Source organism: Siniperca chuatsi, linkage group LG22 (genome assembly GCF_020085105.1).
Source record: "Siniperca chuatsi isolate FFG_IHB_CAS linkage group LG22, ASM2008510v1, whole genome shotgun sequence".
NCBI lineage: Eukaryota > Metazoa > Chordata > Actinopteri > Centrarchiformes > Sinipercidae > Siniperca > Siniperca chuatsi.
The window spans coordinates 23632503-23659139 of NC_058063.1; the positions used below are offsets into that span (position 1 = coordinate 23632503).

The 26637-nt window shown below is 41.2% G+C and overlaps 2 protein-coding genes across 7 annotated transcripts in view; one reads left to right on the top strand and one right to left on the bottom strand.

Moving 5' to 3' along the window:
* Positions 1–26637, top strand: part of LOC122870221 (Fc receptor-like protein 5) — a 337942-nt gene that overhangs the window by 137528 nt on the left and 173777 nt on the right. The window lies entirely within an intron of this gene.
* On the bottom strand, positions 1305–24014 carry LOC122870159 (gastrula zinc finger protein XlCGF17.1-like). Of its 6 annotated transcripts, none has more exons than XM_044184060.1 (3): positions 23777–24014; positions 14541–14676; positions 9647–10119 (listed from the first exon to the last, which is right to left on the bottom strand). In XM_044184060.1, exons 1-3 carry the CDS (start codon positions 23867–23869, stop codon positions 9989–9991), a joined length of 360 nt encoding a protein of 119 aa, XP_044039995.1. In that variant the 5' UTR covers positions 23870–24014; the 3' UTR covers positions 9647–9988. The 6 variants fall into 6 exon arrangements, 5 of the variants coding, with proteins under 5 accessions (XP_044039994.1, XP_044039993.1, XP_044039995.1 ...); XM_044184057.1 differs by having other exon boundaries at positions 13698–14676; positions 23777–24013; XR_006376505.1 differs by having other exon boundaries at positions 9987–10119; positions 10962–14676; positions 23777–24013.

Consider the following 26637-nt stretch of genomic DNA (forward strand, 5'->3'; position numbering starts at 1 on the left):
TACAAATCACTCTGCATTTACTTGTGCATTGTGATTTACGAGTTACATATCTTGACATTTGTTTGTGAATACTTATGAGACTGTTATAATCCCATAGCACCACCCTTTCACTAATTCTTTTCCTTACGATATTCTCTATGCGCGATATCGATTCTTAGCTGAGGGAAAACGTTACATATGCAAACCCGTTTAACCATACGTTAAAAATGCCACAGAACGAAGCCGTGTTATTACAGTAGTGCAAATTGTATGCATCGTGTTGTGTTTTTTTGCCATGGAAACCTACATGCCTTCAGTTGATGATCAAGAATATCACTTTTCCCCATCTGCTTCAGGTAATAGGGTCTACTTGCTAACTACTCAGTACGATGCTCCACTTTACTTTAGGGGACACAAAAAACAGTAACTAATGTTTAAGTAATTGGTAATGAATGAGTCTTTACTAGTTTTGTGCTGTTCACCGGCTGGTTCAGAGTTAATCAGGAACGACTCTTGGAAGGAAGTTGTCAGTATGATCAATTCACAGATATTCATTTACTAATCATTACCTAATTATTCATTAATATAGGACCTCCCAGTCTGTTCTAGTAATTAATCATAATTGTTCTTGATTAGTTCCCTAGTAACTACTCTAAATCATGTGTACCTTATTGCAAAGTGCAGAACAAATGTATTGTAATGAATCTACGATAGAACACTCCTGGACGAATGAGGGACTACACCGTCTTAATAATACCTATTGACAACTAGATGGGCAGCAAACATTATTCCATTTCCAGCAGCTACTGTAAGTCTGGGAAAAGAACTGTCCAAACCATGGCCTAAACACAGAAACATGACTCTGCAGTGGACTGTGAGCCGTCACACATTGGTTTATGTGGAAATGTGTTTGTGTGAAGGAAGTGCCATCTCATGGCGACACCCCGCAACTGAATGAAAGGGGCTTGAATGGGCGTGCTGGCTGTGGAGTCTCCCAGTGGCTGGATAACAGCTGGAGCTCTTTGGACTTTTCCATTGTGATATTTGTGGCTCATTCTAATGCAGGCAGTCAAACTAACTTTATTTATACAGACACAGAAAAGTCAGCAGCTGTGGTAAAGTATAACCCCTGACAGGAAGTTAAGGGTCAAGTTAAATGACCTGTTAGAATTTTCTATACCACCAATATTTAGAATATTCTGGAAGTTGTTGTATGTATATTTTGGACCCATCAGAAAGTGTCATATTTTCTGAAGACCCACAACAAATATAGTTGAATGGAAACAGTTGATTGAATGTCCAGTTTCAAATGATGAGTCAAAGCATCTCTTTGTCTACTAATTTAATGAGAATATTGAAAACGACTCGAGTTCATGTCTCAAGTCTACAGCTCAGATTAGTCCCCCACCAACCCTGGCAGGATGCAAGTTAAACAGAAAGCAACAATCACTTTTACTGACAAAACAGAATGCAAACAGCTGTTCAAATGGAGTCAAATGATGAAAATACAATATTTGATTAAATCTGACTTTCACAAGAACAAAGGTTCGTTCAGACTGAACACAAATGTCATCTAAAGTGTCTTTGTAGTCCCTGTTTATTCAGCGCCTCTTCCTCCTCACTATACACTGGATCAAACCACAGCAGTTAAACCCAGAGGCATCCAGTGGACCTTGTTCAGGCAGCTTAAAGATTAGGACTTTGCTGATTTTAGTCTTCCAGTGTTGACATTTGGAGCAGGTATAAACAGACATCATATGATCTAGTTCGCCTAGATTTGGCTTTGCTTTCAGTCTGAACAAACCTCAACAGATTCAAAACCAGAATCAGTGATAGAAAATAAAAACTGAATATAGATGTAAAATACAGATTTCATGAAATTACACAAAGGAGGAAAATATAACAACATAATAAACAGAGAATATATATGAAGCAGGAAAAAAAACATTTTAACAAACGTGGAGGTTCATTCTTGACCTTGGGGAACACATCTGTAATAAATGTTTCTAAATGGCTCACATACCACCTTTGGAGCTTTTGACCATATCCCATGGCCTTCTTAAGCAGACTGAACTTCCTCTGTTGTGATCCCATGAAGCTAGTCCCGCACAGTCACATGATAACAGGTGGTTGTATTCAGGGGGAGATGGTCTCTGGTGTCAGGTGTGAACGTCCTCCTTGATCTTTCTCCAGTTGTCGACTCATGGATGGATTATTGATCGGGTCTACTGAGCACAGGCCTTTGATTCTGAGAGGGTTTGTTTGTCAGTTTTGGACTGTGGAAGCTACATTAACCATCAGTCGCTGATGCTATGGACGCAGCCAGGCCTTGAATGATGACAATCCTGAAACTTTAAACCAGGACAGACATGATTCATTGACAAATATTCAGGAACAAATGGATTTTTTTTAAGCAAGTGAAAATCCAAGAGGATCAGGAATCATTAAAACGGACTGAATCAGTAGAAACAGCTTGCCTAGCTCTGACCCACTTCTTCCAGGACCCTCCCTCCAGCAGTATAGTGTTTGACGACGGCAGCATTTTGGGGAGAGGAGGGGTAGGCCAGTATGTATTCGTAGCCATGACAATACACATGCTGCTTTAATCACAAATTTACTGTTGTCTATCCCTCAGTTTGTACAGAAGCTCAGAATACAACAACACAGCTACCAGGGCATGGGGAGGAAGAAACAGCTATCTTGGCTCTGAAAAATGTTCAAGATGATGCAGTGTGAATGCGTTGGTGGTGTTTAAGGTTACTACCAGAAACAAAGATTTTCCCACATTGTTCACACCAATACGGTTTCTCTCCAGTGTGAACACGTCGGTGAATTTTTAAGTGAGTCGACTGAGTGAAAGCTTTCCCACATAGATCACAGCTGTGTAGTTTCACTCCAGTGTGAGTGTGTTGGTGGGTGTTTAAGTGAGTTGACCGAGTGAAAGCTTTCCCACACTGGTCACAGCTGTACGGTTTCTCTCCAGTGTGAACACGTCTGTGGAGTTTTAGTTCACCGGATGAAGTGAAAGCTTTCCCACACTGGTCACAGCTGTATGGTTTCTCTCCAGTGTGAACACGTCTGTGCCTTTGAAGGTCACCTGATGTAGTGAACGCTTTCCCACACTGGTCACAGCTGTACGGTTTCTCTCCAGTGTGAACGCGTTGGTGGAGTTTTAGTTTACCTGATGTAGTGAAAGCTTTCCCACATTGGTCACAGCTGTATGGTTTCTCTCCGGTGTGAACACGTTGATGGAGTTTTAGATCACCTGATGTAGTGAAAACTTTCCCACACTGGCCACAGCTGTATGGTTTCTCTCCAGTGTGAATACGCTGGTGTACTTTTAGATGATCAGATTTAGTGAAAGATTTCCCACATTGGTCACAGCTGTATGGTTTCTCTCCAGTGTGAACACGTTGGTGCTGTTTTAAGTGACCAGATGTAATGAAAGCTTTCCCACATTGGGCACAGCTGTAGGGTTTCTCTCCAGTGTGAGCACGTTGGTGGATTTTTAGGTTACCAGATGTATTGAAAGCTTTGCCACACTGGTCACAGTTGTATGGTTTCACTCCAGTGTGAACACGTCTGTGGATTTTTAGGTCACCTAACTTAGCGAATGCTCTCTCACAAAGGTCACAGCTGTACGGTTTCACTCCAGTGTGAACTCTCTGATGAATCTTTAAATATTCCGATGTTGTGAAGGATTTCTCACAGTGCTGACAGCTGTAACGTTTGAGTTCATTTCTTCCTCTCCGTTTCTATAGCAACAGACAGACATACAGAGAGAGAGAGAGAGATTAAGTGAGATGTCATGGTGTAGCGAGAGCTATCTAGAACCATACATTACATTTAAAGCATGTTTGTGGAACATAACCTACAATGTTAAAGTTTGACTAATACTAGGAGAGCAGCTTGACTGAGACACGTGTAGAGGGAATTACAATAATTTAGATGGGAGAAAATTAAAGTGTGATTTAATAGCATGCAGTAAAATGCAAGCTATTGTTAGCTAACAGTAGTAAGCTAACAGGATAGAAAAGCAGTGGAAACCGGCAGTGCAGTAGTGCCCTTGACTTCTGAAAGTCTGAACAAACTTTTAAATTAGGCATTGTAGATCTAATGAGTGACAGAGACTCAGCAACTGGATTGCTTATTTCTCATCTCAAATTTGTTCAGAAACATGTTTTGGTGGACTGCTAAGGTGAAATTAGTTAAAGTCTACATAGCCTACTTCATACAACTGAATCCTCTACTCATGCTCAAACCCCATTGGCTAACATAACTAGGGGCCTCAGGAGGGAGGACTGCAGTTGGATCCTTCTCTGCCCACTGAGCACGATCTTGGGAAAATGAAGGCTCGCTAGCTATACTAGCTAATGCTGGAAGCCAGAACCAAATATCTATAATCCATTGTCCATTTGATAGTCTAACAAAAAAAACATGTTTACATTTACTTGCGATGGCCTTTCTAAAATGTTTTGATTAAGGAGTTGATCAGTAGATAGCGTTAGCTAGCCCTAGCTAGTTGAAAAGTTGTCTGTACAAAAATGATGGATGGAGCGTGAGTTGTTTGTGTCTGACTGTTTGCAAGAATGAGTTTTAGCATGCTAGCAAACAACATGCTGCATCAGTACAGTAGCTGCATAGTATGGTTCACTGCAATGACAAAGAATGATAGGCTTATATAGTTTACATTTTGTATGCAATTTATATTATACTGTTAAATAGACAAATGTGTAAATTTATCTTTAATATTTTTTTAATTAACATTTTTTTACCTGGTGGGGTTAAAGGGGATGCTAGTAAAAAAAAACACATTGTCTGGGGTGGATGTAAATGTGTATAACGAATTACTTCACTGCATGATCAATTTTTAATGTTATGTTAGTACACCATATATAGATTTATTTTTTATAGTTTTTTTTTTTTTTTAAATCTTTTGTCTTTTAGCCATAAATTCACTGATGTTCCCTTTAAACCCACCTACTCCCATTAAGCCCACTTGACTGTTTTTCAATGTGGACTTTCTCCCTTTTGACCTTTGAACCATTTTTCACCTTAATTTTGACCTCACCTGATGATTCCGCTCCATACTGATCCATTTCAGTGTTTTCTGCTTGTCACCGCTGAGGGGTGACAAGCAGAACTTTACTTACTTTAGTCAGTGTGTAGATAAGCTTAGGTTGCAGTATAATAGTTTACGTTACTGAAAGGCTGTGTGCTGTGTTTACTAGCACAGAAAAGAAATAAAAAGTCCCTCATCATGTAACGTTACTACGGCATCTTCTACTCTTTGCAGTAGTTGGTCCAGACTGTGAACAACTAACTAGCTAGTTAGCAGGTTAGCATTGTATATCATGGCATAGCCTAAAAATATTGAGATATTACTTATAAGCTATATCGCCCAGCCCTAGTCAGGCCTATTTCAAATGCCATTAACAGGCCATAGGTTAGGAGTGGAGACAAAATGAAAATTGCTATTGAGAGCTAAGAGGTTACACATTTGAATAGAAAACTTTGTATTGTTTTAAATATTTTTTAAATATATTTATCAACAAATCATGAAGTGGGCTTATTTGGAACACCCATGGGCTAGCCCATGTCAGACTTTTGACAAATTAAACGATAAAAACACTAGAAATTAGTATAAGTGAATTATTGACACTTCAAATGAGAGATTAGACTCTTTTTAACTTAAACATTCTCACTTAATGTGGGGCAGTATATATTAGAAATGTCTGAAAACTATGTAAGTTTTTTGGCCTCTTTATTCAAATTAAATACATTTTGCAATTCAGTGTGCAATTTGATCATGTAATCTTCAATTCAGTTAGTTAAATAGCCAATGCCAAAATGAATTTCCATTTGAATAAAGAGACCAAAAATTGATTGAGCTTTCTAATCTTTAATCAAAATAATCCAAACTGAATTTAAGATTGCATTGCCACTTTGCACATTGAATTGCCAATTGCAAAATGCATTGCCAATTGAATACGAGGCCAAAAAACTTCCATATAAGTGGATTTGGTGGGCTTAATAAGGACATTTACCTTATAGTGACTTTTCTTTTGTAAACTTTACTGTTGCTGCTCTAGAAACATTTAGTTATATTGAATGTATTAAATTTGACTCCTCTTTTGAATTTATTCATATTTTAAAATATATATATATATATATATATATATATATATATATATATATGTTAAAGAATCGATAAGAGCATAAAGAACCATACATTTTATTGGGGACCCACTCAAATGACCACCTGTGGGTCCCAGGGACTCACTACATTATAAACCTATCAACATCACTGGATATGTTTAACTTGTTAGCAAACAGTTGCTTATTTCCACATCCAGCAGTTACAGAGCAACATAATATGTAATGTAAGTCCAATATTCTCTCTTTTAGCTCTGTTTTTGGTCTCCACCAAGTCCTGAGGGAAATATCTGGCTCTTTAGCAGCTAAATGCTCCACTTTGTTCACCAGCTAGTCTCTAACTGTGTCCGTCTGCTGTTTGCTGCTGAGCAGGTAGTGTACTGTGGCTTTTTACAGCTTTTTCTCTGAAAGAGTGTTTCCCAGTGTGGGAAAAGCTCAGTGATCAGCTGATAATTCACTACCGGAGACACCCAACACATTGTCATTTCATACACTGATATCATAAAAATATCCATTGTAACCACTAAGAAGGTGTTTGGTTTGACCTAAATATGGAAGCCTCAGACATTTGAGCATATAGATAACGTGTGTTGATGCAATTAATGATGTCTTTGATCTTGTATCTCTTTCGTGTTTGTGTGTGGATGGTAATATACTTTAGTATTAAAAGTATGTGAGCATTGTGTGTAATGACCACATTAGTTTAGGTTCATACATAACTTGAGTGGAGTGGTTACAGCAAAAACTGTCACATTTGGTAAAATCCTGTCAACATAGGCCATGACACTTTGTCAAACATAGGACACAGGAAATTTTAGATTGGCTGTGAATGAACTGAAAGACAAAGCAAAAAGGGCTTTCTATGGCAGAATCCTGCAAAAGTCTCCTCCAGGTGCAGGGCTGAATCAGGCCGATATCCTCTACTGTTAAATATTCAAAAACCAGCCCCACATTTCTGGAATCATATTAAAACAAGTGACCCACTCTTCTTTTCCTACAAAGCCCTATACTGCCAGGAGCTGAACCCACAAAGGACTCCCATCTGCCTCCTGGCCCAGAGGCGAACTGACAGCCACTTTGGAGCAAAATAAGTATAATTATTAATTATTTACTCCAATTTTAGTTTTTATTAGATACAGAGATTATTGGACAGAAGCGAGTGGGGACGGCCATTGACTGGAACACAGCATTAGACTGTTTTCCATTTATGGACAAAGAGTGTAGCCCCTCACGTGACAGCATCCAAACTGGGTGTTGTTACAACCAGTGAGCTGCACTGTCAGTACAAATCTCCAATATGCTTCAGAATAAGGCACGTTTGCATCACGTCGCGCAATATTGTCTTATATTATGCTATCACATGAAGCATTCTTAGCTAGCTAGCTGGCTAACACGCAGGCAGCAGGCTACATGCTACATGCTAACTCCATGACAGTAAGTGTGCGGTCTGCAGAGATGCGGGGATCTGGTGCGGGTCGCTGCTCCATTACATCTTGTTTACAGTCAGCATGAAGCTACGTGTCGCGTGGAAACAGACCAAGCTAACGCCACGTTAGCTTCTTCCTAGCTTGTGGCACGAGCTGCTAGCTGTGTTCCTGCACGAGCTTCATTCAGCTGGTGACGGATTCCCAACAGCCAGCAGGTGTAGCAGCCGGAAGCTTTCAGGTGAAGTGTCTGTGCACGTGCCCGGTTCCCTGTCAGTGACGAAGCCGTTTGTATCGATAAGTCATGAACACTGACCTGAACATCGCTGCTGTCAGCGCGCGAGCCTGCTGTTTGTCTTCTGGGGACGTTGTTCCTCCGGTGCTCCGGCTTCTGGCTGTCCTCCTCCATTCCGCTTTGGTCCCGGTCCTGGTCGCTGAAATCCAGCAGGTCTCCGCTGTCACTCGGAGATCTTCAGGCTGAGCTCAGGAGCGCTGCTGGATCTCGCGGAGCATCGTGTTCTCGCGATATCACAGAGGCTCGCGGGATAATAAAGGGCGAGCTAAGATTTTAGAATGACGTCACTTCCTTTAGAAAAGCTTCAAACAGCAGCGTGCTGCAGCCGTCAGGACACGAGCACTAAACTGTTTCTTTGTTCTGTTCACCTTTTACCAATTTAGGCAGCGCTGGATGTTGTGGAGAAGTGAACTGCTAAAACTCAGTAATCATAATTATAGAGTATCACTGTGTTTATGGTGGAAGGCTTCTGGACCGCCTGAACTCCCACTGACCCTCCGAGAAGGGGGACGCTGAGCAAAGGGCTGGACTCTGGGACTGAGACCGGCCCGCGAAACACCACGACCCGACCCCAGCCACACCAGATTACTGAACCGTATTTATACAGTAACTCAGCCAGCCACGCTGGTGCTGAACCACAGAGACTATAGATCATTAAAACCAGCAGCACAGTGTCCCTGAGTGAGCACATATGTCAAAGTGGGCCGATGACGCATCTCTCTTGCTCTTCCTTTTGTATTGTTTATTGCATTAAGACTCTAAAACTCTTACTTGGACTTTTCCTGACAGTGTTCAGGTTTGACAAATGCATTAGTGGTAGAAATGAGTGAGCTCTGATGTGGGAGAAGCTTATTTTATAGTCTGGGAAGATATTCTTGAATCATATAGGAAAGCCCTCCGTAATACCAGAGCAGCCTACTACTCATCATTAATAGAGGAAAATAAGATAAAATAAAAATTTTAATAATTAGAGACAAAATTCATCATGTCCTGTCCTCAACCAGCAACGATTTATCTTCAAACACAGGAACATTAGAAACAATTGTAAAATCTGATTTATATTTAGACTGCTTTGCTCATGTCAACCTTCAACTAACTTCAACAATTTCTTCATCTAAGCCATCAGCCTGTCTCTTAGACCCCAACTAGGCTGCTTAAAGACGTTTTAACCTTAGTTAGCACTTCTTTACTGGATATGATCAATCTGTCTTTATTAACAGGCTATGAACCAATCCTTTAAAGTAGCTGTAATTAAACCGCTTCTTAAAAAGCCCACTCTTGATCCGGGGGTTTTAGCCAACTATAGACCTACATCTAACCTTCCCTTTCTCTCTAAGATCCTTGAGAAAGCAGTCGCCAATCAGTTGTGTGACTTTCTAAATAACAATAGTTTATTTGAGGATTTTCAGTCAGGGTTTAGAGTGCATCATAGCACAAAGACAGCACTGATGAAAATTACAAATGACCTTTTAATTGCATCAGACAATGGACTTGTCTTTGTACTTCTCTTGTTAGATCTTAGTGCTGCGTTCGACACCATTGACCATCACATCCTATCACAGAAACTGGAACATGTAATTGGCATTAAAGGAGCCGCACTAAGCTTGTTTAAATCCTATCTATCAGATCGATCTCAGTTTGTACATGTTAACGGTGAGTCCTCCGTGCTCGCCAAAGTTAGTCACGGAGTTCCGCAATGTATGAAGGCTTGTGTTGTGAAAGCAGTGTGAGGATCTGTTCCCTGATAGCAATCACTGTAGACTGTAATAATGAATTCATCTGAGACAGCAGAAACTGAGCACAGAGTTACTCTTTATTCATCAGTAAAGAAAAACTACAGAGATCTTCTGATGTGTAAACCGTCAGAAAGCAGACATATTGGGTAACAAAGAGTCCAGCAGTCTGCAGTCTAACCTGCTGTGTGCTGTAGTTTATGTCACAGACCGATGAATCAGAAATACTGCAATATGAGAGTAATCCAAGTGCAACAAATGAAACTAAATTCCAGTAAAGCAACACAAAACTATATATTCATTACACATACTTGTATAGGAGAGCTACAGATATAGAAATACAACAGCGCTGGTCGACCCTGTCTTCTGTTCCCCATCACACCTCTGTCCACTCCTGTAATTCATCTGGGAAAGAATCTCTTTGATGTCTGATCCATCCTGACAATCTGATGCAGATATGTCCAAACACCAAGCATTAATTGTGTGACAGAGGGACATCTGATCATGTGGCTGCTGGTCATAAACTTTGCACCTGCATGAGGACAAGATCATTTTACACATTTCATCTACATCTTTTAAACTTGGAATCATTTTACCTTGAATCATTCTTTTATTTTACCATTTGATTTTATAGTCACTCTTGCTATACTCTTGCTAACATGTATAAACTCTGAGTTGGAAAGTTAGGGGATTTCACACAAGTTGTTAGATGTAGAGGCCCTGCTGTACTTTCCCCCGCCTGTCCTTTTTATGATTTCCTGTTTGTGGTCAGTGACTGGCCTCGTTCTGTTCCCTTATCTGTCTCTGCAGCTGCACGTGTGGTCTGCGAATGCAGCTATACAAAGCGAGGCTTCCTGCACGCAGGGCTCTCTCTCGCTGAGCCTCACCACAGGGCGTTTCCAGCTTCAGAAAAACTTATGGTATTTATAGATACATGTTTTTGCACTTTTTAATTTGGTGTAAACTGTTTGTTGGCAATACCCCGACTGTTACCCGCCTTTATTTACCTCCCCAGCACGGGCTCTGTCTGATTAGGAGCAGTAGCAAGGCTGAGGGTTTTTGCCAACACACGTGTCAGCCGGATTCATAATTTTATATTAATTGAAGCTTTCTGACTCTGGCAAGAGCTGTTTGATAGCAATACCTCGGCTGTTACCCGCCTTCTGTTACTACCCAGCACAGGCTCTGTCTGATTAAGAGCAGTAGCATAACCGAGGATTTGCGGGCACACAGTGTTAACCAGAGACTTAAAACCACATTCAGTAACAGAAAATAAAAACAGATCAAAATACATAACTATTCCATAAACAGCAGAACACATTAAAAATCAGGAGAAGAATATGTAAAATAATAAGTCATGGAAGAAGAAATTACCTGTTTAAGAGAAATATCATGGGACCCAGATTTTACTCCAAACAGTATTAATGATGTTTTCAAGACATGGGAAGGTAAGGGCCTCACAAGACTAACAATGAAGAAGGAGTGGACTTGAAAATATAGCAAATAGATATGGTCTCTCTAGTAATTACTTCTATCGATATTTGCATGTGAGAAGCTACTTCAGAGAAAAAGCTCCAACTCCTGGAGACCTCCACCCCCTTCTGAGACACACAGTAAAGACTCACCAAAGCCACAACCCCAAAAACACAACTGGACAAATGTACCAAATACTTCAGGAAAATACAACTGATAATATATTAAAGAGAAATGGAAGAAGGAACTGCAAACAACTATACCTGATAATGAGTGGAATCAGAGCTGCAAAGATATTTTCCTCTACATAAGTTCACCATATTGGCAGGAATATACTTGGAAGATGAACATAATGTACTTTAGAAAACCATCGACCAGTATACAAGTATACACAAAACAAATGCTGACCATACACATATTCATTACATGTAAAAAAAAAAAAATTAAAAAACCCCCCAAAAAAAACCCAACTACTGGTTTTACACATAATAGAAAAGATGTTTGCGGGAAAGCAGGGTATCTAGAAAAACACAATATAAGTTTTTAACATCCCAAGATAATAATAAGAATGAAAAGTTGTTGGAAAAAAGATGGGCTCTCTTTGAATTAAGTAAAAGGTAACTTTAAATAAATCTGAATGAAATATTAGACAGACCATGTTTTGAAAAGATGATTTAAGTAACACATGAAACTGCAATAGAACATCGTAGTAGTAGGAGGCCTACTTCTATAATGAAACATCAAAGCTTAACTTTTCTCTTTCCCCCATTTTGATAGATGTAAAATCACACAAAAGGAGGAAAATATAATATTTAACTACAACACAATAATAACAAGAGAATATGTATTAAGAACACAAACAATATTTTAACAAGCGTGGAGGTTCTTGTCCTTGGGGAACACATCTGTATTATATTATTCTAAACACAAGGCTCACATACCACCTCTTGTGTTGGAGCTTTTGACAATATCCCATGGCCTTCTTAAGCAGATTGAACTTCCTCAGTTGTCATCACATGATGCTAGTCCAGCACGGTCACACAGTGGTTGTATTCAGAGGGAGATGGTAACCCCTGTCTCTGTTCACAGATAGTCTCTGCTGTCAGATATGAATGCAGGGCTTAACAATAATTATCGCCCGATTGCCCTGGGCAAGTAAAATGTCAGGCAAGTAAATCTAGCAACTCACTTGCCCGATCGGGTAAGTGGTAAAAAATAATCTAACACGTGTATTTTTCTGGAGCTGATGATGGAAGTTGAGAGTTGCAGAACACAGACATCAATCAGTATTTTGATGTCAGGAATATCATTTCTTTTACTTACATTTAAGATTTGTTTCTAGTAAGATATTATTGAGTTTATATAGACTATATATTGACTTTGCAGTTGGAAACTTTACTGTTGCTGCTCTAGAAACAACATTGTTATATTCAAAATATTAAATTCCAATCCTGTTCTGAATTAGTTTTTTTAATGACATATTTAAAAAGCAATTATTTAGTAATGAGAAAGGACCGATAACAGTATTGATAAAGAACCTAACCGATAAGAGCATTGATAAGAATAGTAAAATCCTAAGGATACCCTTCCCTACTCACGAAAAAATGGTGGCGGATAAAGAAAGTTAATTTAGATAATTTATCACTCACTCACAGTTAAGGAGTCCAACTCTAGGGAGAAGGAGGGCGGTTGTCATACCATTTTCAATATGCAAGAATGTTGCTTTGCATCTATGACACACTGTGTCCTTCTTCTGAGTCATTTACTTTATTTATAAAGATTAAACATTACAATTAACTTTAGTTTTTGTTAAAGAGATGCCAAAACAACCACAAAGAGATGCAAAAGGACTATAAAAAGACACTACCTCAGCTTTCCTCTCAGGTGGGTCCTGTCGTTAAGGTGCGCCAGCAGATACCTTAAGGAAAATTCTAGGTTTTTTCTCCCTCCAACCTGACGTGTTTCCGTAATGAACCAGATTTGCCATCGTCCACTCCTTGTACCTGGATCTGCTGCACCTCAGAGTTGACGCTGATGGTACATGGTGTGGATGATGACAATCCTCAAACGTTAAAGCAGGACAGACACTGCTAACTCAGCAGGAACGACCAAACAAGTGTGTAATCGTAGCCATGACAACATACATGCTACTTAAACTATAAAGTTGGTATTGTCTATCCCTCAATTTGTAATGAAGCTCAAAATATAACAACACAGCTATCAAGACAGGGAGGAAACAGCTAGCTCTGAAAAATGTTCAAAATGATGCAGTGTGAATGCGTTGATGGGCTTTAAGGGAACTACCATGAGCAAATGTTTTCCCACACTGTTCACACCAGTACGGTTTCTCTCCCGTGTGAACACGTCTGTGGATTTTTAGTTCACCTGATGAACTGAAAGCTTTCACACATAGATCACAATTGTATGGTTTCTCTCCCGTGTGAACACGTCTGTGGATTTTTAGTTCACCTGATGAACTAAAAGTTTTCACGCATTGGTCACACCAGTATGGTTTCTCTCCAGTGTGAACACGTCGGTGCCTATTTACTTCACCTGATGTAGCGAAAGCTTTCTCACACAGGTCACAACTGTATGGTTTATTTCCAGTGTGAAAACGTTGGTGTCTTTTTAGGTTACCTGATGTAGTGAAAGCCTTCCCACATTGGTCACACCAGTACGGTTTCTCTCCAGTGTGAATACGTCGGTGCATTTTCAGTTCACTTGATGAAGTGAAAGCTTTCTCACACTGGTCACAGCTGTATGGTTTCTCTCCAGTGTGAACACGGCAGTGGATTTTTAGTGTATCTAATTGGATGAAAGCTTTCCCACATTGTTCACAGCTGTAAGGTTTCTCTCCAGTGTGAATACGTTGGTGGAATTTTAGGTGACTTAGTCTAGTGAAAGCCTTCCCACATTGGTCACAGCTGAATGGTCTCTCTCCAGTATGAATGCGTTGATGCTTTTTCAGGTTACCCGCTGTAGTGAAAGCTTTCTCACACTGGTCACAGCTGTATGGTTTCTCTCCAGTGTGAACACGTCTGTGCTTATTTAGATCACCCGATGCAGTGAAAGCTTTCCCACACTGGTCACAGCTGTGTGGTTTCTCTCCAGTGTGAACACGTCGGTGAATGTTCAAAGTAGCTGACTGAGAGAAAGTTTTCCCACATTGGTCACAGCTGTATGCTTTCTCTCCAGTGTGAACACGGTGGTGGATTTTAAGTTCACTTGATGAAGTGAAAGCTTTCTCACAGAGATCACAACTGTATGGTTTCTCTTCAGTATGAAAACGTCGGTGGTGCACTTTTAGGTGATCTGCTCTAGTGAAAGCCTTCCCACATAGATCACAGCTGTATAGTTTCTCTCCAGTGTGAACACGTTGGTGCATTTTAAGGTTACCTGATATACTGAACGTTTTCCCACATTGGTCGCAGCTGTATGGTTTCTCTCCAGTGTGAACACGTTGGTGCATTTTAAGGTTACCTGATATACTGAACGTTTTTCCACATTGGTCGCAGCTGTACGGTTTCTCTCCAGTGTGAACTCTCTGATGAATCTTTAAAGATCCCGATGTTGTGAAGGATTTGCCACAGTGACATTTGAGTCTTCCTCTCCATTTCTATAGCAACAGACAGACATACACAGAGAGAAAGACAATAAGTGAGAGGTCATGGTGGAGTGAGCTATCTAGAAAATAAATGTATAATAAATAATTAAATTATATTAAGGCTTAAAGTTATGCATAAACGGGTAAGTTATTAAAAAAAAAAAAAATCATCAATTTTTTGTACCAGGCTGTGCACATGTTTATTTCAGACCTCTATAGAAATTTGATCATCACAAATGCACCCCTCAACATTTCTAAAATAAGAAAAGTGTGATGCTAAAAACCAGAAGTGCCCCTTTAAGGCTGGAGTATGCTTCAAACAAACTATGGCTGCATAATTTATTGAAATATTATCGAAATCGCAATATGGCCAAGTGCAATATCCAAATCGGGCCCAAGTTTTACCCGTAAAGTTTTGGCAGCGTTTCATTACAGTGAAAATGGGCAACGATTAGTTTTCAAACTGTAAGGTGGCACTCCTCCTTTTGGCCCAATTAGTAAACCAAACAAAATACAAAACGTTCAAAAACATACAGCTAAGTCATTATTTTATTGAGTCATAGGCTGTATTTACGAGCTTTTGGTAGCTAAGTTATGTCACAACACAAGTTACACTTGGAGTCAAATGTTCTGTGTAATGTTTCTTCTTCAATAATTGTTGGAAAAAATAACTGCCATAACTACACATTTGAAGTTGGTGTAACCTCTAACATATGCATACAGGCCGACACAACACTACAGTTACTGCCACAAGGGATGTTGTCTGCCAGGCTGACCCACCACAGAGACGCACGGACTCTTCAGCCTCACATCAGAAGTGCAGGTTTGTAGCCTGATAAATTAGGACTACTTTGAGTTACAGTGAGCTGTTGCAGCCAGTAGTAGAAAATTGATTTTCCGATTCAAATCGATCTTCATTTGAATTATACGACATCGATTAATAAAATCTGAGATTGATCTTTTAATATATGCCTGCCATCCTGTGGATGCATGAAGCTTTAAACCCCGTTAGGGGCTTGTGTCCACATAGCATTTTCTTTCCTAGCAGAGAAGCGCTGGCAGGGCGCTGGAGTGAAGACCTTGTGTGGTGAGAGAGAAAAAATGCTGCATGTGGGTTTTGTTTCTATGACAAGCAGATTGACATTAGCGAGGTAGCTAAAAAAAAACAAAAACAAAACACCCAGGTCAGAAAATGGTGTTTAACTGTATTTTTTCGATGTATGAGGCTGGGATGTAGCTGATTTCTCCCAAGCTGCAGCGGGACCCCAGCCACCAATGTTTGTTGCTCCCCTCCAGGAGAAGCTTTCTCCGGCTGCCAGGTTGGGCTCCGTGGATCAGAAGGCATACCAATATTAATCGGAAGAGATATGATGATAATATTAGGAATTATCCTGATTTCAACTCCCGAAGGCATCATTGTAGCCAGAATTTCTGACACTGCATCACAATATGTGAAACACAGTAGCAGAGAGCTAATGTATGCTTATCAATGGAAGCTGCCTCACACAGCTGCTGGCTCTGTAAATAACACTGATTACCGAGGTCAAAGCTCTCTTTCCAGACAACTATCCACGAATAGACATCAAGTCGCCACAAGAGTTACACTGCACATCACATGTATATCTTGGGGTTGGTAAACATTTCAAGGACACATGGTTCAGGCAAGACAAAAAGAGAAACACACTAAAGCTGACCTGGTTGTACTGAAATGATAAAAGATGCACTGTCTCAGTGGCTTTCAATGATCCGCTTTATAAAGCTTTGTTTCAGGTCCCTAACACATATCCTCATGTCCCCCTGGTCAAAGCAAAGCAGGAAAGTTGTCTCAGAAATTCTTGAGTTAAATCAGATACCATCCTGCTTGTGGGCACAACACAAGTATGATGTAGGATTAATCAAAGATGCTGAGCCTGCAGTAATCATACCAAAATCTTCATACAGGCAATGTCAGAATAAATATCCTTTGAAGAAGGAAGCTGTTGACGGTATTAAACCAGTGTTTGATTCTCTTTTGAAAGCAGGAGTGATTATTCCATGTGCAAGATCTCCAGTCCGGACACCTATTTTCCCCGTACGAAAACTCCGGGACACCGGAGAGCCACAACATTGGAGATTCGTGCAGGACTTGCAGGCGGTAAATGCAGCAGTACATGCAAGAGCACCCAATGTTCCTAACCCACACACAATACTCTCACAGGTGCCACCTAGGAGTAAGTGGTTTTCACTTGTTGACCTGGCTGACGCTTCTTTCAGCATCCCAGTGGATCCTGACAGCCAGTATTGGTTTGCGTTCTCTTTTGAAGGTAAGAGTTTTACATTCACCAGACTCGTCCAAGGGTATTCGGAGAGTCCTGGAATCTTTAACGATGTGTTAAAAAACTATTTGGAAATGTTGAAACTGACAGAAGGAAGTGCGCTCCTACAATATGTAGATGACCTTATGATCTGCTCAAAAACAAGAGAAGCTTGAGTAAAAGACACACTAGCTCTGCTCAATCACCTTGCAGAAAATGGACACAAAGCTAGCTTGTCCAAGCAGCAATTTGTGTCACATTCCTGGGTCATGTGATCTCAGCTGAGGGAAAGTCCCTATCACCCAAAAGAACCCAGGCAATTCAGCTCACCCCAAAGCCAGAAACAAAGAAACAAGTTATGGCCGTCTTAGGGACGATGTCATACTGTAGACAATGGATTGCAAATTATGCACAGATTGAAGGCCCCCTTGCAGATATTGTACATGAGAAAGGTCTTGCAGCAAAAGACAAAGTCCACTGGACACCAGAAGCAGAGAAGGCTTTTGTGGACTTAAAGCTGGCCCTCTAGACACCCCCAACTTTTGGTCTCCCTGACAGTAACAGACCTTTCACACAGACTGTTGACGAGAGGGGTGGGTTCATGACTTCTATACTACTACAAGAACATGGGGGGAGTCTGAGACCAGTGGGCTATTTTTCCAGCAAGCTTGACCCTGTAGCAGCTGGGCTGCCAAATTGTCTGAAGGCTGTGGCTACTGCAGAGAAAGCTGTTATAGCCTCATGTGACATTGTGGGTTATGCTGATCTGACACTGTTGGTACTACATGCTGTCTCAATGATATTGCTTGAACAGAAAACATCACATCTCTCAACAGCCAGGTGGTTAAGATACAACACCATATTGCTTGAAATGCCTAATATCACTGTTAAGAGATGTACAGTGCTTAACCCAGCAACTCTCCTCCCAACAGCGGCAGACGGTGAACCTCACGATTGTGTGGCAGTGATAACAGAGACTTGCTCCCCCAGACCAGATCTGCAGGAAACACCATTGATCAATCCAGAGCTGGAGCTGTTTGTTGACGGCACAACATCACGAGATCCAGCAACGGGTAAAAATCTTGCACGGTTTTCAGTAACAACATTGAATGAAACAATTCTGGCTAAACCACTCCCATCAAATTACTCACAGGCAGCAGAGTTAGTTGCATTAACGGAAGCATGTAAATGTGCTAATGACCAAACTGAACATTTTCACAGATAGCAGATATGCATGGGGAGTGGCGCATGACTGGAAAACTCTGGGCAAACAGAAACTTCCTTACATCCACAGGCAAACCCATTGCACATCACACACTGGTTGCAGAACTCTTGGATGCTGTGCTGTTCCCTAAGCAGATTGCCATTTGTAAATGTGAAGCACACACTAACAACCTTGATCCTATCTCACAGGGGAATGCCAGAGTGGATAAGGCACCAAAAGCTGCTGCCAAACAAACACCGATCACTCAATGTGTTGCATTAACTAATGAACCTCTGACACCTACAGCTGATCTGCAGGAACTGCAGACAAGAGCAACGGCAGAGGAAAAAGCAGTGTGGCGAAAGGCAGGCTGCACTATCACAGACAAAGTGTGGTATGGACCAAGTGATAGACCATGCTTACCGAAGTATCTGTTCCATTATTATGTTGTGTTGACCCATGGGCGAGACCATGGGTCAAAGAGGAGCATGGTGCTGGAGCGGAACAGATGCTTGTTCGCAAAGGGATTTAATAACTTCTCTCAAAAATTTTACTTTGCCAAAAATGCAGATGGATTTCATTGAGTTGACACCCAGTGAGGGAAAGAAATATTGTTTGGTCATTGTTGACATGTTCTCTAAATGGGTAGAGGCCATCCCAACGGCCAAACAGGATTCAGCAGCAGTAGCAAAGAGTCTTATACGAGATATCGTCCCACGCTGGGGTATTCCAGATAAGATCTCTAGTGATAACAGTACAATTTCATAAGCGCAGCATTGAAGAGTGTAGGAGAGTATCTTGGTATTGTTTTAAAACATTATTGTACTTATCACCCAGCCAGTGCAGGAGCCGTGGAGAGGGAGAACAGGCTCCTCAGTCTCTGAAAAACAAGCTTGCAAGTGTTGTGATGAGACAGGGTTGCCCTGGAGAAAAAGCACTGCCCATTGTTCTGATGTACATGAGGTCCAGGATAAGAAGCAGGGGGGGGTCTCAGCCCTTTTGAAATCCTATTTGGCAGACCATTAAACACTGGTATTGGGCCAGTGAAAAGACAACTTCCTGACACCAGCCAATGTGAGGATGAGATGCTACGCTATTGCGCAAACTTATCCTCTGTGCTTTCTGATATTCACAAACAGGTGAAGGAAGCCATTCCAAGGGCTGCAGAGAGGAAACTCCATGACTTGGAGCCTGGTGATTGGATTGTGGTGAAGGATTTCAGACGAAAGAACTGGCGGGTTTGCAGGTGGAATGGTCCCTACCAGTTATTGCTCACCACTGAAACAGCGGTAAAGGTGGCAGAGAGAGAGCTATGTGGATCCATGCCACCCACTGCAAACGAGTACCCGAGCCGGACAAGTGAGATCGAGATCAGTGACTAACCAGAGCTGCTACGCCTGTGTGCAGCTCCCTCATGGGGTGGGGGATTCCATCCCAGTGAAACCCAGGCCATTAAATATCTCTGAGAACCTAGGAGTCATGGTGGCATTCACCCAGGGGGTTACTCTGCAGGACAGTGAGAGACATGGGAGCTGCACTCAAGCTATGTAACATCAGCATCACCAACTACGACGGCTCCACAGCAAGGTTTTGGAACCTGAGCCAAATAACCCAGCAAGGGATTCATCGGCGCATCATGACCACCAAACCAACATCCCAGGCCGGTATGGTTGGATTCACCAGACGGTGCTATACGTCTAGAGATCACTTCCTGGGGACTTCAGGATGCAAACAGACTGTCACTACAACATGTGGCACCGAGTGGAACAAGGGAGCCCGAAGCGAATGCAGGGGACCTCAGCCATACATCGCTCAGCTGAATCTGACTGACACCACCAGCTTACACCGCCCAGGAAGCGACAATCCCATCGTCCTGATGCCTACAGAGGATGGATTTGGATCCCTAAGATCACGTGTGGGTATGTGGACAACATGTTTATCAATCCCTCAGACCGGGGTGGTGTGGCACCTGCTACCTTGCTGATAACATCTGTGAACCTTCTACCCACCATCACTCGTTTTCACACCCACTATGCTCACTATTACTTACCACACGTAGCACGGTGATCCACTACGAGAGTGTCACCAGGGGAGAAAGGAATGAGTGGCATCCTCCCCTGGTGAGGGACTGAATAATGCACACAAGATAGATCTTGAGAATTTGACGGCACTGGTAGAGGTAGGGTTTTCCACTCTCACTCTTACCATGCAGGGGATCAAAAATGTGGCCCTGGAGAACAGAATGGCTTTGGACTTGATGCTGGCTAGTCAAGGAGGAGTTTGTCATATTATTGACACTGATTGCTGCACCTATGTTCCAGACACCACAGACAATATGACTCATGTTGTTTCCCACCTGAACGACCTACTGCATGAGGAGAAAAGCCTGGACTCCCAGAGTGTGGGAGGATGGGACATATGGTCATGGCTGACTATGGGAGGATGGAAGAATGTGTTGATGAAAATGTTGGCACCCATGCTTCTAGTTATTGTATTCTTCCTCCTTTTGACCTGCTGTGTAATTCCCTGCTTCAGATCAATGATTGCTACAGCAATTAAAGCATCTATGGGTCAGTATATGAATATGCCAATAGAAACATCCAGCTCTGTTGAATGGATTCCACCGTTTGACAATGAGATGATTTGAGGAGAATAAAATTGCATGTAACCACACTGGATTTTGAAGTATGATGCAAATTTAGAATAGAATGCTCATGCATGCTCATATATTACTGCTAGAGCTATTTACCTAATGGTTAGTTATAATAATAATAATAATAATAATAATAATAATAATAATAATAGTTCTGTTGTTTTGTTGATTCATGCATTCATATTATTGTTTATAACTTAGTTCTTTGGTTTAGTCTCATTAAATTTTTTAGTTAATTTCTATTTGCATCCATTTATAATGATAATGACTGCTAATGACAGGCTACTGAATTGAAGGTTGCTTGATAAGCTAATGATAAGTACATGTGAGGTTTTTGTACACTTGAGGTTTTCCCCACTTGTCTGGTTGTTTGATTTTTCCTTTCCTACTTAACAGTTGTTCTTAATTATTTTGATTAGCATTTATTTTAAGATGATTTTATGCTAAAATGGGAGGAATTGTAATGGCAAGAAACGGACTCTCTGATATAATAACATACAGATATTATTATAATTGTTTGGCATCAATACTTCATCTGTGTATGATTGTTTGGACTGCAAGATGAGAACAGTACGCTGATAATGATGACATGGAACTACAAAACATCCTAGTGACTGTTATGTCCAGACTTCAAGGACACTCTTCTCCCCGGGCTGAGGAGCCTGACCCTGAAGACTGGATAAATAGCTGATGCTCTTTTTCCTCTGTACTCATTCAGAGCAGGTTATACTGATGTATGTTTTTGCTGCTGTGAGTCCGTCTGCAGACGCTTGAGGTAAACCTACAGAAAGACAAGTGATTGCCTTGAGTGTTTCTTTATTCCAAAGAAATTGCTACTACAGGTGCAATACTAGAATACTTGGGGAAACTTTACAGATTTGGCTGCTTTCACGTGTTGTGCTGATGTGCATGATGAACTCTTTCTCTGAGTTAAAAACAGCACACAGATGCGCCGAACGTAAGACGAAGGAAGTTCACAAACAGTGCGTATAAATGTTGATACAACACTAAAATTCTACAACAGATTTTGTGAATCGAGTGAAAATCTGCCATTCAGGTATACAGGTTCCAGGGAGCACCTGACTGAAGTCGTAATCATAGACTGCATATAAAGATGGACGACATGACAGCTCCCTAAAAGTGAAGCCGAAACATCCTGATCACCCCCTGGTGGCTGGCTGCAGTATAGGTCATAAACCCCGCTCTCTCCACGTAGTACAAGTACACATCAAATACATTTTTCCCAAAAGATGGTTTCTGTCATTTTAGGTAGTACTTATCACGCTGATGTTTGTTCAACTGTTAAATTTTCTGATAAGTTTGGTTCTAATTAGTTATTTGATGCTATAAAAACAGGGTTTCACATCATGATTGACAGCTGATGCCGGCTTGCGATTGGGTCGGCCGGGTGTGTGGGCGGGACCTCAATACCGCAGGTCCAATCCCGATCACTACTGTGCAGACTCTGGCTCCAAATTACGTCACCAGCGCAAGACGGCAGCTCCCGTATCCGGATATTTTGGCTTAATTTTTGTACAGTGGGAGGAAGTGGAGACGCGTCGTTCCATCTTTATATACAGTCTATTGTCGTAATATGACTGACAATCACAGATATTCACTTCGACCAAAAACCCTTCTTTATGCTGCATACAGTTATTTTACCCCTCTGCACTCATCCAACACCTGCACATTACAGGCACCTCAGCTATGCTGTCATGAACTTACTGCTCTGCCTACAGCCATATCTGGTTGTTAATGATTCTGATTGATAGATACGCATTACGCCTGATGTAGTTTACCCAGTCTTTACCCCTTATTTAGCTGGACACTGTGAGAATCAAAAACTTAAAACAAAGGTTGCTTGCCTATTATATTAACACCATGTTGAAACTTTTGTACGCACACACACACACACACGCTTAACAAATGAGGCTTATCAATTCAAAGTGTTGTCCTGCAGACTGCTGACTGCAGGGAAAAGTTGATTACATTTATACAAAGAAACAGGGACATCAGAAAGAACATCATGTACTGAGGACAGTATGTATTGTAATGACCATGAGAGGAAAAGTATCAGTTGTGGGGAACGAAGCAGAGACTTTAGCAACTTACAAACAGAGGAAGTGTAGGATTCCTCCACATGAAGGGTGGACTCGTGTGCCAAGAGGCTGGGACCAGCCTGTGCACCACCGAAGGGAGAGCTAAGTCTAAACCACAGCTCCTCCCCACCTCTGGAGAAACCTATCAGATAGTTGTACCTTTTCATTTAAAACTCTGTGTAATGTTAAGAATAGCATTCTTTTTTAGGATGATGGCTACAGATTAACATCTTGCTGACTGTGGTTTTCTGAATAGAAAAGATCCTTGTACAAGATGCTTTTGATCCTCCAATGCTTTAATAAATGCCAAATTAAGGAATAGCTTCTCTCCAGACTTTTCTTTTGCAAATAAACGAACGCGCTGACAACACATACATTTTCATTTGCTGCAAAGTCAACACAGGCATTACAGCTGACAACCTAAAATATACATCAGCAACCACACAAACATTATACCACAGAAATACCACAACAACCAGTGAGCTGCCCTGTCAGTACAAATCTCCACGTGCTTCAGAATAAGGCGCAGCTTGTCACGTTTGCATCACGTGGCGCAATGTTGTCTTATATTATTATATATATATTATATATACACATCTTGTTTACAGTCAGCATGAAGCTACGTGTCGCGTGGAAACAGACCAAGCTAACGCCACGTTAGCTTCTTCCTAGCTTGTGGCACGAGCTGCTAGCTGTGTTCCTGCACGAGCTTCATTCAGCTGGTGACGGATTTCCAACAGCCAGCAGGTGTAGCTGCCGGAAGTCACCTTGTTCGGCCCTTTTTCAGGTGAAGTGTCTGTGCACGTGCCCGGTTCCCTGTCAGTGACGAAGCCGTTTGTATCGATAAGTCATGAACACTGACCTGAACATCGCTGCTGTCAGCGCGCGAGCCTGCTGTTTGTCTTCTGGGGACGTTGTTCCTCCGGTGCTCCGGTTTCTGGCTGTCCTCCTCCATTCCGCTCTGGTCCCGGTCCTGGTCCCGGTCGCTGAGATCCAGCAGGTCTCCGCTGTCACTCGGAGATCTTCAGGCTGAGCTCAGGAGCGCTGCTGGATCTCGCGGAGCATCGTGTTCTCGCGATATCACAGGGGCTGATGCTGATGCTGCTTCTTCTTCTGTTGAGTTTTATGGCGGTTGGCATCCCTAATTGCGCATTACCGCCACCTACTGGATTGTAACAGCTTCACAGTGTAAACTATTTACAGTGTCCACCCAAAGTGCTCCCATGCCAATTCTATAACCCAGACCCAGTTGTCTGAGTTGGTGAAACTCCTTCCCTCAGTGTAACATCCAGATCCTCTCCAGATGTGTCCAAGAACCTTCTTGTAGCGTCCAGCACCATCTTGATCCTTTCTGACTTCTCCTTTATTTCAGCAGCACAATTTATAACCGTGGCAATAAATGCCAGAAATCGTTTCTTGTCCATACAGATGCTCTGATCATCTCCTTTTCCTTTTGCACTGCCACCATTTCACCGTTTCTCTCCATTCTCTTAGCAGCTTCAGCGCATTACGATCCCTTTTCTGCTCTGACTTTATTCACTTTTACTTTCTTAATTAGTTTTGGACACTGTTCTGATCCCGTATGGTGATTTCCTTCGCAGACAAGAGAGTGGTCCATTTGTGTCTCTTGTGGTAGTTTTGCATGTAGCCTCAGTATGCTGCGTAGTTGTAATATGAAGGAAAAAAAATCATCAAAATCAAATATTGCATGTGGTTGCCAGATAATCAATATTAAAAGACTGATCAGATCAGGAGCATCTCTACTTTTTACTGAGTACTTTTTTCTGTGACTTTCCAACAACAAACGCTAACAGTCACTTCAAAAAGAGGCTCAGGACCCCTGGTCCCCCTGACCCCTCGGACCCCTGACCCCTCGGGCCCCTGGGCCCCCTGACCCCTCGGACCCCTGGGCCCCCTGACCCCTCGGACCCCTGGGCCCCCTGACCCCTCGGGCCCCTGGGCCTGTTCAGTAATCCATCCATGAAGTACAGCGTTCTGAGGGTTGAACTAATACTGAGCTCTTTGGACTTTTCCATTGTGACACTGTGAAACAGAAACTGCAAATTAAACACTTAAACATACACAATAACAAATTACATACACCAATATTTTTTATTCATTTAAGGTTATTAATTGACTTCTGCTTTTAGGAACATTTAAAAATGTCAGTCATAGCTGCTGTGTGGGCTTTAACTAATGAGGTGATTTATTCTCTTACTGGTGTAAAATAATGATAATGAGACTTTTGGATCAAGTCTTTCAGGACAAGTCCAATTATCTCATGACTTAGTTATAAAACAAGTCATTTCAGTTTGTCAGTGCTGAGAACCCCAATTACAACAGCACAACAAATATAGTTGAATGGAAACAGTTGAATGAACAGTTTCAAATGATGAGTCAAAGCATCTCTTTGTGTCGACTAATTTAATGAGAATATTGAAAACGACTCAAGTCCAAGTCTCAAGTCTACAGCTCAGATTATTCCCCCACCTAATCCTGGCAGGATGCAAGTTAAACAGAAAGCAACAATCACTTTTACTGAATAAAAACAGAATGCAAACAGCTGTTCAAATGGAGTCAAATCATGAAAATACAATAATATCAGATTAAATCACACTTTCACAGCAATGGTTCGTTCAGACTGAACACAAATGTCGTCTTCAGTGTTTTTGTAGTCCCTGTTTATTCACCACCTCTTCCTGTCTGCCTGTGAACACCAGACCTGAACCACTCACAGCATCCACTGGGCAGAGGTCAAAGGTCAGCGACCAGGAGTCAGTGGACGCCTGGAGAAAGATCGAGGAGGACATTCACATCTGACACCACAGAGCATCTTTGAACAGAGACACAGGTTAGCATCTCCACCCGAATACAACCACCTGTTATCATGTGACTGAAGTGTCATACTGAGGTCATGTGATGACAACTAAGCCTGATCCATTGGCTGAAGAAGGCTGTTGGGATACGGATGAAAGCAGAGCTGAAACAATTGATCGATTAGTCGATTTACACAAAATATTTAGCAATTATTTTGATTATCCATTAATCGTTCAAGTAATTTTTTAAAGTAAAAACAGTAACCATGTTGTGGTTCCAGCTTCTCGGTTATGAAGATTTGCTTCTTTTCTTTCTCTTATGTGATAATAAAGTGAATATTTTTAAGGTCTGAAGTTTTGGTCCAACAAAACAAGCAATTTGATGACATCACTTTGGACTTTTTGTCAACAGCGATGGGCATGTTTAAACATTTTACTTAAGAAGTGATTAATCGAAAAAATACTTGGCAGATTGATGGATATTAAGAAAATACTCATCAGGAATCATTAAAACAGCTTTTCAGAAAAGCAAGGTGAGCAGATTAAAGTAGTTTGTGAGTAAATTAAGTAAAATTAAAATGGTGAAATAATGAATAACCTACTAGAAATGGGGTTATTTATTCTTTCAAATATTATAATATTTTCAATCGACCAATATATTTTTGTTGCTGAATAACGCCCTGCACTGCATACTTTGTTTCTTGTTACATTTGTTTGTTTTTAAGAGAAAATTATCGAATAAAATATTAAAATATTAACACAAGTTTTTGATATTTATTTTGGGTAAATCAATTAACTGAATAATTAAAAAAATATCTTTAGAATAATCGATAAAATAGTCGTTAGATTAATTGACTAATCGAAGAAACAGTTAGATTAATCGATAAAAAAATAATCATTAGGTGCA